Genomic DNA, 17,747 nt, shown 5'->3' with positions numbered 1-17,747 from the left:
TCAGTAAGACCCAAAAAGAAAACCTGACTGGCGTATAAATGAGTCTGCAGCCTATGAGAAGTCTTTAGTGTCTTAGTTTGCTCTGCTCTTATACTTGTCTCACTTCAGTTTCTCACAGATTGATCACAAATGCATTTCAAGCTCCTTCTAAATGATTTTCAGGATAATTGAACAAATGCATTTAGAGATATGTTGTTCTGATTTGGACAGACCAGCAGATCGTTCACTGAAAGCCCGTCGTGAAGTAATAAACCAAAAGAAGAAAAAAAAAAAGGCAGCTGGAAGCCATAATCATATTAATGCACACTTAGCATTTCCCAGCAATGAACGCAAAAAGCCATCTCTGTAATACATGAGGGACTTGCATGTCTGTTCTGGTGGAAGCTGCTGATATGTTCAACACGTGCTTTTCAGTATTGTTTCCAGCACAGCTCTGTTTGGATAAACTTTGAATTCATGTCTTTTAACTTCCAATGAATAATACTTTGTCCACGATGAGAGCCTGATATCAAACTTACAAAAACACTGCAGTTTGAACCACGTAAGCTCTTTTCTTTTATGTTTTTTATTTGTTTCTTGCCCAATCAAGTAAACTCAGAGAAGCCTATGAGCACAGCGAAAGTAATCCTGCTCTTCTTTTGGTTTCTTATTATTCACAGGTGTTGTATTCCATCTTTTTTGCTGCGTATTTCTCCCAGTTGGAAATGAAAAGAAACAGGTCACCATTCGGCAAATTCCAAATAAGATGATGTATTTTTCAAGCCACAAAAAATAACACAGTTAGCAGCAACTTTTCTGCGAATAATGGCTGAAACAGCTTTCTAACAGGGGCGGATCTAGAGAAATTTTCTTAGGGTGGCATGAGGGTGGCAAAGAAATCAAGTGGGGTGGCAAAATCAAAGCCTTTTTTTGTCAAACACATATGCAGGTGGTTACATATGGTTAAAATGATTCAAATGCAGTAAGTACACACGTTTTTGATATAAATATAGTCTGTAACTTAATTATTGTCTGTAGCCCACATAATTAAACACTTTAGTTAAATAAAACAAGTGAGTTTTGATTGTATGTACTGTATAGCCTGTATAATAGATAAATATGTAGCCCAATAAGTATAAAATCCAGAAAGCTACACAACACGGGGTGGTTGCTTTACAAACACAAGTCTAACTTAAGTTTCACACTGTTTTTTGTTAGAAAACAATCACATTGTTACAGCTTAAATTACACAAAATGTCAGAAATCTGCACTGTCATGAGCAAAAATTGAAACCTAATTTTTCATCATTTGTTGAATTAACCCACTGAGGTTTGAAATACAACTGGCCATTTTTGACCCCTTTTGAGTTTGTATTTCACCCTAAAATTGTGTCATTTTATTTTTTTCCCCTTGCCTTGTTTGGTATCTTTTCAGCTCAACTGAATTTAGTTGTTTTTTTCACTGACATACTGCATTAGTGTTACTGATCTGAAATCACACAAAGAACTAAAAATCCTAGTAGTATTTTTTACTGTAAAAAAAAAACAAAAACCAAAAAACCACAGACATGTTGAGTAAATTTTTATAACTTGAAATGCAAATATAAATTGTACATTTTGTAAACATATACAACTATTTATCTAAAAATGCTGCCAATACACCTGCCGTTCTTTTTTCCATTTTGTACAACCATTTAAAAATATTACTAAAACTAAAATGAGAGAACAATCAGGTGTTGCAATAAGATGCCCCACAAATGATGTGTGCCAGTACAAAAAAATGTTTTTCTACCAAAAGACAGAGGAGAGCAGCACAGGGATAAACCTGCAGGCCTGACAACTGGAGGTGTATCACTCCGCTGGTTTTCTACTTAGTGACAGTGTTTACATTGCAAATGTGCCTTTGTGACATTCATTAGTGTCCTCACTGACACACAAAACAAGACGACTACACAACACACTAACTACACAAGACAACACACTAACTATAAACTCCACACTAAACGTCACAAATCTCCCACATCTAAAAACTCTCTCTCTTTCACTCGCTGCTCGCTCTGTCTCGCTGTGGTTACTCCCAAAACTTTTCCCTCTTCCTAAACAACCAAATGGAAAATAATGGAGGGCCAGGAGAGCGTGCCGAGGTGACTCAGTTGTTTTGTCCGAATTTATCCATCAAATAAAACTCAAATTTTGTCCATCAAGAGAAAAGAAAGCTCGATGTAGTAGCCATCATTAATAGTCTTACAAAACAGGACAGTGTGGCGTGGGTGGAACAGAGTCCAGCCCTGTGGCCTCATGTTCAGTTTTCCCCACACTACTTATTTGAAATGTTACAATTGTCACATTTTAACAGATCATTATCATTAGAAATGCCAGGTGTCTCTTGGTTGTCAACCAGTACAGCATACACTGACTCTTTAACCGTCACACTTGAGTTGGATCACTGATGACGATGAATTCAAACCATGGAAATTTCCCTCAAACTTTAAACCATTGATGGGAACAGGAATTAAAGCTTTATGTTCACTTATTAAAAAGTGTCATATTCAGAGTTTTGAGGATTTGAAAAAATCGTGCCATCTTACAAATCAGGACTCCTTTAGGTACTTACAGGTGCATGATTACTAACTAAACTGTATAAAGAGAAATGAGAACAAAACTTTCAGCGTGGCATTGCTGTTAGTGTCAGACGAGCTGGTCTGAGTATTTCAGAAACTGCTGATCAACTGGGAAACAAATGGCCAAAAGAGGAACTAGTGGGCAGCAAGATGTTTTCTCTAGAAAATGACTTGCTGCCACCGAAGGTCAGAGAATATGGGCACATAGGAAGGCATTGGCAACTCAAATAACCACTTGTTACAACCAAATATGCAGAATGCACACTGAACCTTAAAAGGAAATAAGACCTCACTTGGTGACATCATCAGGAAACTGGCACAGCAGAAGATTGAAAAACTTTGCCTGGTTTGATGGGTCTTTGTTTCTACTGTGACACTGATAATTCCTTGGACACGTTGGACCCCTTAGTACCAGCTGAACAGCACAGCCTAACTGCGTATTGTTATTGACCATGTCCATCCCTTCACGACAACAGTGTACCCATCTTCTGATGGCTGCTTCCAGCAATGCACCGTGTCACAAAGCTCAAATCATTCTAAACTGGTTGCTTGACCATGACAATGAGTTCACTGTCCTCAAGTGACTGCCACAGTCACCAGGTGTCAATCGAATAGAGCTCACTAAATCTGTGCCACCAGGAATTAAAGCAGTTCTGAAGGAACAAGAGTCCAGCCTGGTACCATCAAGGTGGACCTAATAAAGCGGCTGGTCAGTGTCTTTTTCTGTTTGATCGTGGCTTGCTCATCGTCCTGGGTTTTTGTTTAGTAGTTGTTGAGTTTTGTATCCTTTATTGATTTTTGTTATTTCTTATGTTCACAGTGTTGCCCTCTGAATCCCCTGTTCTCATTTCTCAGATTCTGCATCCTCTTTTCATTTCCTCTCCTTGCATTTTAGTCCCTCTTGCCAAAGATGTGAGCAGACGAGGCAAGAAAGAGACAGTGGACAGAGAAGTCGAGGCAATAGGTGAGACAGTTTTGAAGCAGTGTCAGTTTTATCATTTGTTTAATATTTTGGGTATCTTTTACTTAAATTTGCAACAGTGGTGCAATGTGACGATATATTACGTCTTCATGTTTAATCACACAGAGACATTTTTCCCCCCATGTTTCATTAAAGACTCATCCTCAATTATAGCTCCTCAGGCAAGACTCCTCTCTCCTCTGTCCTACAAATGCCTTTTAAGAAATGAGACATCCTTCAATATGGCATAGAAGATCAGTACTCGGGTCATGTGTGGAAGTAGGAGGGACAAATTGGACAATTAAGAAAGGCCTTCCCGTGTTCCCGTCTCTGTTAAAATGTTTAGTGTCAATCTTCACGTTTTTCTTATTCCCTGTCTTTGTCTTCTCTTCTGTTTAAACATAAGGTTTTGAAAGAAGGAAATTGTTATCTTGCTCACCATATAAAATGTTGCAACTCCTGAAAACAGCTTCCTCATTCCATCTGAGTGGCAGATTTGTCACTGGGCATTTCACTTAAAGCTAAGAGTGAGTCATTTTTAACTCGGAGTATACTCTTAGCTGACAGACACTTTTGATATACAGTAAGACACACTTATACAGTATGAGTGAAAACTAAGGAAGCGTTAAGGCAAACTCCACAGAGAGCCACCTGTCCATTTGTTAGCATTATCCCCTATAGTCCCCCCGTCGTGCCTGGATCTATCAGCATACCTTCATGGACCTTCATGACAGAAATCTACATGAGGCAGGGCTTCTGTGCTGAAAAGATGCTAACTTGCCTTTTTGTATTAAGAGCCAACTGAACTAAATGATCCAAAACTAAACAGAAAGTCCTTTTTAGTGCTTTCCTACTTGAGATGTTTCTTGCTAAATAAATTATTATGGCATGTTTTGAAGAGACTGGTTGAGCATTGGGAATATCACTTTAAATTATGCAGCATTTTGTACATTTTACCCTCAGGTCATTTGATTTTCCATCCCGGAGGTCAGCAAATGAAGTGCTTGTAATATGAGGCTCATCCCAGCAGTAAAGTGAACAATCCCCTCCATTTAGGACTGGAGAGGGGTTGACGAGGAGTTGCACGTTCTCTCCCTAAATTATCATGCTTCAACAGCCAGCACACAGATTTGACACAAAAGAGCTCGCTGCAAGCTGGCCAAACATTCAACAGATCTTTAAGAGGTCATTTCTCTAAAAGACACGAGAGAAGTTTATTTTCAGAAGCAGATTTAAAATAATCATAATCCTAAAGATAAAACTGAATTTACTATTAGGCAAAGTCTAGTGAGGCCAGTTTAGCTCATTACTTGGAGCCAGGTGTTGAAGCTATAAAGCCAGAAGACAATAAAATCAACCAAAGAGGTTCCATCCTTTTTATTAGCCCATGCAGAGCTGCACTCTTTAATAAAAATTAAAGGTTGTGTGCTATCAAATAAAAATTGTTCCTGAAAATGCTAGGCTCCAAAAGAGCATTCATCATATTTCTCTCTGGTTGCACACTATGAATCACATAACCACCCTGGTCATTTATCATAAATATTAAGTTGTTCCAGGAAAGAAAAAAATTCACGTCTGGCAAATATTGGTTAGGTAAAGTAAGACCACACAGCCTGTCTGGTTGTGCGCAGATACACGCAGACACACACAGACACACACGTGCGCTTTGATTCACCAAAGAGAGGGAGGATGAATGGTGAAAGGAGGGAAGAAACTCAATGTTTATGCTACACTGATATGAAAGGCTTAGCACGACAACATTCAAACTTCATCATGATTTATGTGTGTGTGTAGTGTTCTTAGTATAGAAAACCTCACCACTGCAAAGGTTATTACCGAGATGGAGATCACTGATACGGATCACATAAAAACATCCTTTAGGATGACTCAAAAACAAGAAGAGCCACAGCTCCCTTTTAAAAGTACAAAGTGCTTCTATCATCAGAATAAACAAAATCATTTGGAAAATGTACTTTTTCCCCCCTCTACACCCTTAACATAGGGACACAAATCTATTCCTAGCTCAGGTTTAAAGTTGTCTCTTTTCTCTGCCCAACAAAATAGAAAATTGGGTGCTAACAAAAACTGACAACTTTTTTTTTACTTGTTTCGACAAATCAGCTTTGGATCACCTTGACACTGTACAGAATGCAGCGGTGAGACTTTTAACTGGCACTAACAAGAGTTTGCATATTACTCCAAGTTTGGCTTCACTTTATTGGTTGCTGGTAAATTTTAGGTTTCATTTTAAAATGTTAGTTTTAACCTTTAAGGCTGTACATGGCAAAGCTCCCCAGTGTATCTCTGAAATTTTATGTAAAAAATAAAACAAACAAACAAAGACAAAAAAATCATGTATTATCACCACTAAGTTTACAAATGCAAGAAAAATCGTTAGGTCCCCCCAAGACAGCCGCCTCTCTGTGAGCTTTCTTCTGCTGGAGGTTTCTTCCTGCTGAAAGGAGGGTTTTCGTTCCCACTGTTGCCAAAGCGCTTGTCACAGGGGGGGTTGTTGGAGTTTTCTTTGTATTGTTGTGAGCTGGAGCTATATAAATACATTTGAATTGAATATAACTGTGCATCAGTCACATGGTAACTATTTGAGCATACATATAATAGTATTGTGCCTTTCTTTAAAGCAGCATATATTTGTCACACTTACCTGTTTTTTTTATATCCTCATACTGATGCAAATACTCGACAAAGATAAACTGATTAAATACAAAATGCAGTTTTGCAATCAACCATTTGTGTTCACTGACAATGAGTCACACACACACACACACACACACACACACACACACACACACACACACACACACACACACACACACACACACACTCCCTTAAATGAAATATCTATTTTGCAAGTACGAAAAAAATCACTGGACAACAAATTGAGACACAATAACTGAGGAGGAAAAAGGCGCTTGATTTACAAACGGTTGACAACAAACTCGTTTGCTCTTTCAACACTTTTTCTTGTTTTTCCCACCACTTCTTACGCAGTGAGCTTTAATATTTGATATAGTAAAAAGAAAAAAAAAGACAAATGCACGTGTCACGAATCCATGTTTGATATCCTCCTCCTCAGAGCTTGGCGTGTCACTCCCACAGAGGGCAAGCTTTCGCTTACAAATAATTGCAAAGAAAGAAGAGAAGGGAAACTGTTAATCTGACGTTAATCTGGATACGTTTAGATTATTCTTTTGTTTCGTGTCTTTGTTTTTGTTTTTACATGGAACAAGTACCCCGAGACATAGACATTTTTGTTTATACCAAGTAAGTACTGATGGAATGACGTAATAATTAAATGACTGGAATAAGCGTGGCTCTGTTTAGGATTCCCTGTTTATTTTTCCGACCTTTGACACATGCCCTACACCGAGGAAAGCTGCACAGCTAATCTGCTCTATGGGAACCTGCATGTGACTCATTCAGTACCCTTCCTGTCCCTCTGACAGCCGGACTGCGGGGGCAACTCCATTCCCGGAATCTTCAAAGTTGCGAGTGGATACATGTCCCGGACTACATTTGAAAAGGAGAGGCACTACCTCCGCATCCGTGGGACATAAAACATGCGAAAAATAAGAAGGGGTGTCTCAGTCGACCCCCACAAACTCAAACAGGGAAGTCCTTCTACGTGTTCGGGTTTAATTTTCTCCGCTGAGCGCACACTCATCCAGTATCCGCGATCATGACTGTGGATGCTTACAAGGCTCTCTACATTGGGATGGAGGTGGTGATCGCCTTGTCCTCGGTCATCGGGAACGTAATGGTGGTCTGGGCTGTGCGCATTAACCGGTCTCTGAGAGACACCACGTTTTGTTTCATCGTCTCCCTGGCCTTGGCTGACATTGCAGTCGGAGCTCTTGTCATCCCCCTCGCCATAACCATCAGCATTGATCTCAAGACACACTTCTACAGCTGTTTGCTGGTCGCCTGCACAGTGCTCGTGCTCACACAAAGTTCAATCCTGGCGCTGCTGGCCATCGCCATCGACCGCTATCTGAGAGTCAAAATACCCATGAGGTAGGCCTAAAGGTGAATTCCTCTAGTTTTTAATATATTGTCTCGTTTCTACAAGCCTTTGTGTCTGGATCGCTGCTGGGATCAAGGACACTAACCAAAGACGCTCCTGCCGGTTTCATGCAGGATTTTCATTTCACCCACCAGAAATTCGTGTAATACGTGGGGTAAAAGTGTGTCTAGCCGCTGAGATAATTTTACCTTAACAGCTCTGTAATGTCTCTACTTGTAATTATTGGTGCTGTAATAATACAGCTAACGGACTTATCGGTGTTTATTAACACTTTCATTCATTTAACTATTAAACATAACTCCGATGTGCCTTTCCAGCGCACAAAATAAGGTGCAAATTGGCGAAGTAATGCGTATTTTTCTCACATTTTGCAGCACATTTACCTTGATAGATAGATAAATATGTATGTTTTCAGTCTGTGCTAAACAGAAAAGCTTGTTGACTTTTATTTTCGTCTTCTTAATTATATATATTGTTTAATTTTAAGAATCATCTTTATATGCCTTTCTGTTACGGTAACTTCTGTCATGAGGAGAAGCTGAGGTTTTGCACTCAGTGCCTTATCACTTTGCACTTCTCCTTTTGTCTCACCCTAATATCTCTTTAATGAAAAAGTCTTTCTCGTCCACTTGAAGCTGGCTCGTTTGAAAATAAGCCTGTAAGAGTGAGGCAGAGAATGCATGATTGGTCAATAGGCTCATGGTGGTTGGTTGATGGATTACATAATTTGTCAAGTTGGCTACCAGCAGACACACACTCAGTGCAGGGGCATTAATATAGGTTACAGTGACATTAGCCAGACAACAGTTCAAATATGTTATCTGTTATATGAATGCTATAGGTCTTGTAATAAATAAACTGTTATTTATTGCGTTCTCTTGGGGATTTCAGTCCCGTTCATCATAGTCTTGAGGTGTAGTTACCATGTGATGCATTCAGCAGATGATTTACCCAAGTCAAAAGCAGTATAAATTAATGTCTCTATTATATGAAGTAAAGTTTAATAAGCACCATCTTTATTTTTCCTTTAAACGTATCAGTATGAATCATACCTCTAATAATCAAACATAAGGTCTTTTTATTTTTGGGATGTCCTCCAGCAGAAACAGTGATACTGGGTCTACTTAACACAGACAAAAAAGGCAGTGCTTCTTACAGTGTTAGAACACTGTGCAAAAATCTTGAACTGTCCCTCTTTTGCTTTCAGGGTCCAGACTTTCTTCTAATTTTTTTAATGTGGCCTTGAGCCAATAGTTCTTTCTGAAGATCTTTCAAAAATGTTCTTTGGAAATTGTCTGCTTTTAGACTCGTTTTCAGACCACTCCTTGTACCTGACTGTTTTCACAGGAATGTATTTTTGTTTCTTAAGCCACTCAACACTGACCTGTGAATCATTCAAGCATAAAAAGGGGACTAACTCAACAAATTAAGAGTGTTGTGTCTACAACAGACAATTTACAAAAAGAACGAATTTCAAATTGCACATTTTGTTAATAGCAGCCTGTTGTAAAAACACATCATCTGCTGTGGCTTTAATTTAATTAGTTGAATCTGTGTAAAGTGCCAAAGATAACACAGTCTGACAGGCATAAAGTAGTATTTTTGCAACAATAAGCTAAAGAGCTATTTCCTATTCCTGAAGACTACTTAAAGAAATGACTAAGCTTCCTTAAGGGAGTCCAGACTGTGTTAAAGAATAAAGGTGGTCACACCAAACTGAATTGTTAGAATTTTAGGACCCACTTTATGCAATATTTTTGTTTACACACATTTCAATAAATCCCAGTACATATTTCCCATTTCCCTAGCAACATATTTAGGAATGAAGGGTGACTCAAGACTTTTGCACAGTACTGTGAGCAGATACATTTTTCTTCCAATTCAGAGTATGCGCTTTAGCAACAGACTCTAATTTAGAGTTCAAATACTTAGCACCTGCAATTTGTGTTTTACCGATTCGTAGCGAGCTGGTAATATGAGCCAGAAACTGAGTCCTCTTCCCTTAAATACCCCTGGGACTCTGGAGGGACACAGTTTAACAAGCAGTGATTGCTTTTTTTAGCTGAAGTGTTTGGAAGCACGTGGTCATGATAAGGACGGTCTGATATTGCCTCACGCGTCACTGTTTGGCTTACCCGGATGATAGAATTTCCAGGTGGGAGATGAGGCTCAAAATCCCAGAGGAAAGACGAGATAACTGGACTACAGTAGAATCCAGAAATCAATTTTTGGCAGACAGACTGCTCATCTGTATGCAGCCAGCCAACCATCCAAGGTTTAGAAAAAGCTTTACAAAGACTTATGAATGCACAGATCAAGATAGAAATGTCATATGATGCCACATGTGGGAAGGTCCCCTCCAGACACGGTCTTTTTTAACTTCATTTCGTTCATTTATCCTGTGTTATGTCTGCTGCACCCTGGCTGAACTCTTACTCTGTGTGTGTGCGTGTGTGTACTATATCCAGCTCTGTGCGTGTGTGAGAGAGGACAAGACAAAAAGGGGAAAAAGAGGAATGATAATAGTTTGGTTCTCACACGTACCTGAGTTTGTCAGTGTGTTTGTCGTAACCTTAGTGTGACTTTAGCCATAACGCAGCTGTGGTAAGAGCAAAGTACTAACATGAGGTGCTCAATGATTTACTCTAAGCGAGTCAGCTTTTATTCCTTAGAAATGAAATAGGAAAAAAGGTAGGTTGCTACAGGAATCCTGAACAAGTATTTAACAGTTGTTGTTCACAAACCTATAACAGCAGCTCATTGCTTGTCAGAAACAGGACTGATCACTTCCCAGGAAGATAACAAAGAATTGTATTGAGTTTAATAACTTCCTAATTTCTTCTTCTGAAAACCAGGAGCTTGTCAGGACCTGTTTCTGGCTTACATATCACAGTATATCTTTTTTCTAGAAAGCTGATTTTTTGGAGCAACACTTTAGTGGCACGCAGAGATCTGTGATAAGTAAAGAAGTGATAACTGCACAATGAACAAAAAATCCAGTGCTATAATTCTGTCAGGACAACATGACAAAATGCGATGCCAGAGAAAGAAAGAAGAGCTGAATTATTTTGCAAGAAACCAGACCACTGCTGTTTTCTGTTTTGCTGTTGCAGATTGATTTGGTTGACTTAATGTTCTATTAACTTTCTCTACACATAATGTATTATCATTAGTTTACAAATTAGTTTACAAAGTTTTAGTTTAACACCTGATAATCTTTTAATCAAGATGTTTCGCTTTCTATTGCTTCAGGTGTATACGTGTTCCACGCAGTCTGCCTTTAAAACCAATTGTGAAAGAATGCCATTCCAAATAGCTCACTCGGTTTGAGTGTGATCTTGCAGGTCACTGTTGCAGCAAGTCAGTTTGTGAAATTTCTTCCCTGCTAGATATTCCTCAATCAACTGTAAGTTGTATTATTGGAAAGTAGAAACATTAAGGAAGTGCAGCAACTCACATAGAGTTACAAACATCCTCTTGCATTAAAGTCATCACAAAAACTGTGCGCTGGGAGCTTCGTCTCATTGGTTTCCATAGCCAAGCAGCTCCGGTGGGTGTAATGTGTAGGTGGCCCCATGCTTTTGTCCAGTTAGTGTATATTAAATAGCCAATTTTACAAATTTTACAAAGCCCACATTTTTAATTAATGCTTATTACCATGGCCACAAATATATGGCATGTATATTGGGACAATCTTTTGTATAGTACAAATGTAATTCTGTGTCAAAATGTGCAAAATAAGATACCTGATTTAATAGGCACTAATTTACATAAATGTCATTTAGACCATGCATAGTGAATAAGCACCGGTTTCTCCCTTTAAGAGCTAGAACAGGCCATGAGGAAAAGAACACATGATCATTTCTTCTTTCACTCTAGTAATAAATCAGGTCATGTGAAAAAGAACGTTTTCACAGGGGTTTATGTAGCTCTGTGAAAAACAAAAGACACCTTTGCTGTTTCCATAGGAATTAATAGAGTACATAGCAGACAGACTAATCAAATGCACTTGATTAACTGATTATCAGTCAGTGTGAGCACCTTCACAAAAAGCAGACGTTATGGCAGTTCATTAGTCTGAAGCATTCAGGTGTGTGTTAACACATCTCCCAGGAGTGGACGTCCCAACAAATTCATCACGAGGTCAGATGGTGGACTGCTCAGACTCTACACGCCTCAGTTAGCATGTTAAATGTTAAAAATCATGAGAATAACGTATGGTAAATATGTTTCATGCTATGATTCCCACAAGTCTGCACACAGTATAACTGTATATGAATCAAATAAGCATATGGTATGAGAAAAACACAGTAGAAGGCACTTTCTTGAGTAAAATATAGTTTCAGAGTGCCCAGCCATGACTTTACAATCACCTGCCGACCCGTTGTGTAGGTCCCCTTAAACAGTTGTGACCTGTAGGGTAATGGATGTGTGACTTCTGGTGGTGTCCTGTGCTGTCTGCCACCCGGACCTTGGCAGTGGATCCTTTGCATTCAGCAAGCTGCTGGGTGGAGCCTTCCATGGGTTGTGATTTTTCCATTGCTTTCCACAAATGCTCAATTGGATTGGCATCCAGCAAGTTTCTATGACGAGCCAACAGCACGGGAGCTTTAATGTTCCTGAGCAGATTGACAGGGTGTGACGGCGCTCACTGTTGTGTTGCAGCGGGCCACCGTTAGTTGGAGTACCACAGCTAGGGGTGTGCTTGGTCACTGCAGCAATGTTTAGGTGTGCAGTATATGTCAAAGTAGCATCCACATCAACACCTGGACACAAACCTTTCCAGCAAAACAAAGAACTATAGCACACTTTTGTATCTGCTTTAAATGTTTATGGAATGATTTGCCTTTTAGTTTTTCTTTTAAACCTTTCTTTTTTCTTTAAATGCAAAAAACTATAAATAAAGTATAATATTATTTGATGTTTTAATAGGATATTAACTTATGTACAGATACTGTTATATAATTTTAAACAGTCCACAGTCAGTCATCTACCTGACTTCACACAGATTATTTACTTGGAGTTTCATCTTCTTTTTTGTTGCCATAGCTACAAGAGGGTGGTGACCCCACGGCGAGCCGGCACAGCGGTTTTATTGTGTTGGCTGGTGTCCATCATAGTGGGTCTCACTCCGATGCTTGGATGGAATAACCTGCAGCAACTTCGTAAAAATGGCAGCTTGAAAAATGACACCTTGGTGGTCTGTAAGTTTGAGACCGTCATCAGTATGGACTACATGGTCTACTTCAATTTCTTTGGCTGGGTGCTGCCCCCTTTGCTACTAATGCTCGCCATCTATGTTGAGATTTTCTACATGATCCACAAGCAGCTCAACAAAAAGGTGAGACCATCTTCTTCTCGTGCCGGGCAAATCAAAGACTGTGTGAATACTACATTTTTCCACTGATATCATGTTCTTTAATTTGCCGTAGGTAACAGCAAGCCACACTGACCCAAGACGCTACTTTGGAAAGGAGCTTAAGCTGGCCAAGTCCCTCGCCCTAGTTCTGTTTCTCTTTGCAGTAAGCTGGCTCCCTCTGCACATCCTGAACTGCATTACTCTCTTCTGCCCAGGATACCATGAGGTTGGATTCATATACATCGCCATCATCCTCTCTCACGGAAACTCAACTGTAAACCCCATCGTTTATGCTTTCCGCATCAAGAAATTCCGCACAGCTTTCCGGAAAATCTGGAAACAGTACCTGCTCTGTCAGGATCCAGTTGGTCGTCTCCCTCAAAGAGGAAGCCAGAGAGGTCAGAGTCATGAGAGGAGGTTGAGGCAGAATGATGACGACGACGATGACGTGTGACCTTTGGTAACTAATTGGATTGCTGTGTTACTATCAAGTGTCAAAACACTTGTTCGCAAAGTGGAAAGGACATCGGCTTTATTGTCAGGCTCAACAGGTTTACTGGTTGAAATGGCTTTCAGAGGATGTCCAATGTCTGAATGATTTCCTCCAACCACATGCACCAACAAGGAGAGAGGATTAAAACTCAGCTGGGGGATGAGATCAACACTATAAATCATACTGATTTCTCCATTGGCTGATAAAATACCGATTTTGTTACATGGGACAAGCACTCCCTCGCTTTCAAAGCCAATTTTTTGGACTAACTAAGTGTATATTTGGAGCACATGTGGTACAATAATAGTGTCTGCTGTATTGTTTTCTTTTCTTTAACCTAATTAAAACTCATGGCCTTTTTTATGTGATTGATGTCCAATATTTGTCCTAGTGTGTGCTACCTTAACATGCTTTGTTCTGTGGCCTTGAGGACAGAAAATGTAACAAAGAACTGAAGCAAATTGTAGCCTAGTGTTAACAGTGACAGTTTGTTAAACAGAAAGTGTACTCAACAAGCTCAGCGGTGTGAGGGTATAACTGGGACTGTTTGTAACTAATCAAACTCGTGGACTTTACAAATGTGTTGACCTGTTCTCATTTCCAACTTGTCATGTATTAATAATCAGGATACATTATTTAGCATCATTGTTCAATGTACAGCGCAGTCCAATACAGGTCAATAGAAGTTCCCTAAGTCAGGAAATGAGACACTATGAGACCATGCGAAAAAGGGCTTCACTGACATGCAACCGTGGCAACCAAGGAAAAACGAGAAAAGCTTGTTGCAAATGGAAGATGTTTGCCTTTGTCAATGTGAAATGATGTATTTTAACCCAAACCGGTTTTTCTCCTAAGCCTTACCAAAGTGCTTAAAGAACTCAAGTCTGCAGTTTTTATTTGGATCATATTTACTAAATCTCGCATTTTTCTGCAATTTATTTACGTTTGTGAAGAAAAAAGACACACTGATGATTTAGACGTCTCAAGAACTCCTGTATCAAATATGATACACTTGGTGTTACAGAGTTAATGGGCAGCCAAATCCAGTAAAAACCACTTCATCCTTATTTTGGTCCAAAATAAGCCTTATAAAGCTTCCTCCCCCCCTGCAAGGTTATGGAAATGGTTGTGACCTCTCTTGTGAGTCTTTGGTGGCAGTGTTTGGTATTTAAGAATGCTTCCAGTTAATTATATTCAGGAGCAGTGTTGGTCAAGTTACTTGAAAAAAGTAATCGGTAACTAATTACTGATTACTTCACCAAAAAAGTAATCCCATTACTGATTACTTATTTTCAAAAGTAATTAATTACTTAGTTACTTAGTTACTTTTAAAAAACACAATTTACAACCTGAATAGGTAATAAAGCGATAGATCTTTCAGCCCAATTCTACTTTTTCTGCATAATCCATCATACAAAATGTAATCAAATGGAAAAGTCTCTTTTTTTAAAAAACTTGTTTTATCAGTTTTAATCTTTTAACTTTATGCATCAAGCAAAAATTAAATTATATGCAACAAGTAACGCGTTACTGCCCATCTCTGTTCAGCAGTCTGTGAGTGTCATGTTTCCTTCATATATGACATTTATTTCCTAAAATACAAATTAATGAGCAACTTAACTGCCCAAATCTAACAAACACGAGGGGAAAAAGTGGCTCCAGACAGGTTTTTATCTCTTGTCTCAAGGGGTGAGTTTAAAATTCACTAATCCACCTGCCTCCTAATGCAGGCCTTTATTGTTCCTCACAGTGCAGATCAGTCATGGAGTTCTTACTGTAAAGGGGTTACCCTTCGTTTTTGGACTTGACAAAGAGGTTTCTGACCGAGTGCCAGATTGTGATGAATTAGCTGTGAGAAAGGGCTTAATGTGCTGTTAATTATCACATTTGAAGATAAGGCTTTTTGCATTATTGAGACCGTTTGAATGATAGTAGCTTATCAATCAAAAATAAAAACAGCAGAGAATTTACTTGATGCTGATAATTGTAAATTGGACAGCTGTAATTACCACTGATCCAGCTATAGTAACCATATAACTATACATCAAAGCATCAGTGTGTTTAAAAAAAATAAAAATCTGTATATTTATAAAACTGTGAAGGGATGTTGGAGCAGCACCATCTACTAAGCTCTATCCAACCTTATCATTTAACTCTATAATGTACTGCACATGTATTACTGGAGCCCTTTCTAATACTCACAGGTGTTAGGTATTGGAAACAAAAAGAAAAAAGAAAAAAAACATCTACTTGTGAATCTTTGTAAAATATATTTAACAGTATAGGATCATTAAACTGTCTCTGTGAATTTCTTTTTTTTTTTTTTTGCTGCTGAGCTGAACCAACCAGCATTGACCTCAAAGTCGGCGACGTTTATTTTAACATAACCAATATATGCTGAGATGGGACTGCTGACACCAATATTATGTAGTAGCATACGTAACTCTGTGTTTAAATGTTAACGGGAGATACTGTCTAAAACACATCGCTGAGCAGCAGCTGCATTATCCCTGACACGTCCTCTTGCAGCTGTTCATCAAATGAGCCAGTTGTGAAATTCATCCTCCAAGCTTCTCTGCTGTTGTGCGAGCTGCAAATCAAAAATAGAAGTATGTTGCGGCGTATGTTAATTTATATACACAAAGCTGCATAGATTAGTGTGCATTAGGAGTTTTTTTGACAAAGGCAGCAGACTTCTTCCCAGAGAGTCATGTACACACACGTACAGTTTGCTCATTGTATTTCCAGCACCACTCATGTACTAATGCTTCATTCTGTTTTTTTACTTTGTGCCCATGCAAATTATTGTTAAAGCCATTAAGTCTATAATTTAGTTTATGTTAAGTGTATGACAAAGTTAAATGTAATTGAATCGACTCCAGCAAAGAGTCCATTCAAAATTTTCACATCAAATTTAACTTTGATGAAATCGACTCGTGCAATTGCACAACTGACCACAACACCACAGCATTTTTTTCATTGTTCTGTTTTGGTTTGTTAACTCTTAGTAGACTGTGGGAAAGTGAACACAACAGGAGTGAATGTCATTTTGCAGTGTGAATCTATACTGGCTGCTGCTTTCATGTTTTGGATTTCTATACATATAAAACTGTCTGTTTACTGGACCAGTGTGAAGTCTTCAAAAATCATTTGTGCAATATTCTCTAATGTTCTATAACAGTATCAGAAGAAAATCTGCAGTGTACATATTGTACGTGTAGAAACTATCATTGAGAATCAAGAGCTATAATAATGGGCTGTAATAATTTATCGGTATCTAATTACTGTATATAGGAATGTGTGACTCTACAGGTCAACAGATTGATGGAGAAGGCAGAAAGCAGATTGCTTGTGAATGTGCAAAGTGTTTCAGTGCACTTAGTGTTGTTTGACGTGCTGTTGGAAAATACACAAATCAAACACATGTAGTGGCGAATTTCTGTCCCAAGCTTCGAAAAAATAATTCTTCCACTTCTTAATGTGAGCTGTTCAGATTTATTTCTGACTCGTACATACAAACAAAAGATGTCACGGTCAAAAAACTATTTGCTGCTACAGCGCACACTTCCATTGCCGTCCTGGCTCACTCTAACCTGCTACAACACATGCGCTGTAACGTTTTCTTACCCGACACAAATGAAACACGCAGCATTTATTCTCTAACAACATATCATACAAAATTAAACATGTAACAATAACTGAAACAGTATCAAAAATATTTCTCTATAGATTGGCTCTAACACACAAGACAAACAAAATAAAGCTGTCACTGTGCTGACTGCAAAGAATCTAATGAGAAATGGTACAAAGAAGTCTGGATATTACTAAAAGGATTTCTTTTGGATGTAATAAAACATTATCCATTGTCATCCAGTCAAATCATGTTAAGGCTTAGAGAACAGGCACCATGAGATGGCATCATCTGCTAAATGTATGACACACATAGGTTAGCTCTTATTTTTTCATGTATTTTAGATGTGATTTCATAAGGAGATTTTTGTTTGCTTATTTGTTTAAAATAAAACTTCTCTTACCTTTAGTTTTGCCAGAGGGGAATACTGAGTAAATCTGCAGTCACTGTGTCTTTCCAGCTGCCAGCTGCTTTACAATTCTTACTGGAATGAAGCCATTGTTAATGTAATTAGTTCCACCTGTGGCTATTTCTACTTTGGAAAATCAAACTGCAATGAAAATGATGTGTAATCTGATTTGTCTGGACTCAGTATATACTTACCGCACACTTAGGAACACATTGCTACCATTGGGTTGGATCCCCTTGGCCTTCAGAATTGT

General features: G+C 38.7%; 1 protein-coding gene across 2 annotated transcripts; it reads left to right on the top strand.

Moving 5' to 3' along the window:
• Positions 1-6,660: 6,660 nt before the first annotated feature.
• On the top strand, positions 6,661-17,616 carry LOC147330270 (adenosine receptor A1-like). 2 transcript variants are annotated; one of them, XM_086291943.1, is made up of 4 exons: positions 6,661-6,842; positions 7,025-7,592; positions 12,652-12,943; positions 13,035-17,616. In XM_086291943.1, the coding sequence occupies exons 2-4, from the start codon at positions 7,258-7,260 to the stop codon at positions 13,413-13,415; spliced, it is 1,008 nt and encodes a 335-aa protein (XP_086148069.1). In that variant the 5' UTR covers positions 6,661-6,842; positions 7,025-7,257; the 3' UTR covers positions 13,416-17,616. The 2 variants fall into 2 exon arrangements, with proteins under 2 accessions (XP_086148069.1, XP_086148068.1); XM_086291942.1 differs by having other exon boundaries at positions 6,661-7,592.
• The last annotated feature ends 131 nt before the right edge of the window (positions 17,617-17,747 follow it).

This window comes from Aulonocara sp. 'chitande type north' Nkhata Bay, linkage group LG5, assembly GCF_057382095.1.
Source record: "Aulonocara sp. 'chitande type north' Nkhata Bay isolate Kocher_YH1m ecotype deep benthic linkage group LG5, A_spYH_male_GT1.1, whole genome shotgun sequence".
Taxonomy (NCBI): domain Eukaryota; kingdom Metazoa; phylum Chordata; class Actinopteri; order Cichliformes; family Cichlidae; genus Aulonocara; species Aulonocara sp. 'chitande type north' Nkhata Bay.
This window is presented reverse-complemented; position numbering and strand designations above follow the sequence as displayed.

Coding starts and splice junctions, on each gene's coding strand:
- LOC147330270 (XM_086291943.1), top strand. CDS start 7,258: ATGACTGTGGATGCTTACAAGGCTCTCTACATTGGGATGGAGGTGGTG. Junction 7,593..12,651: donor AGAGTCAAAATACCCATGAG/GTAGGCCTAAAG, acceptor TTGTTGCCATAG/CTACAAGAGGGTGGTGACCC. Junction 12,944..13,034: donor ACAAGCAGCTCAACAAAAAG/GTGAGACCATCT, acceptor AATTTGCCGTAG/GTAACAGCAAGCCACACTGA.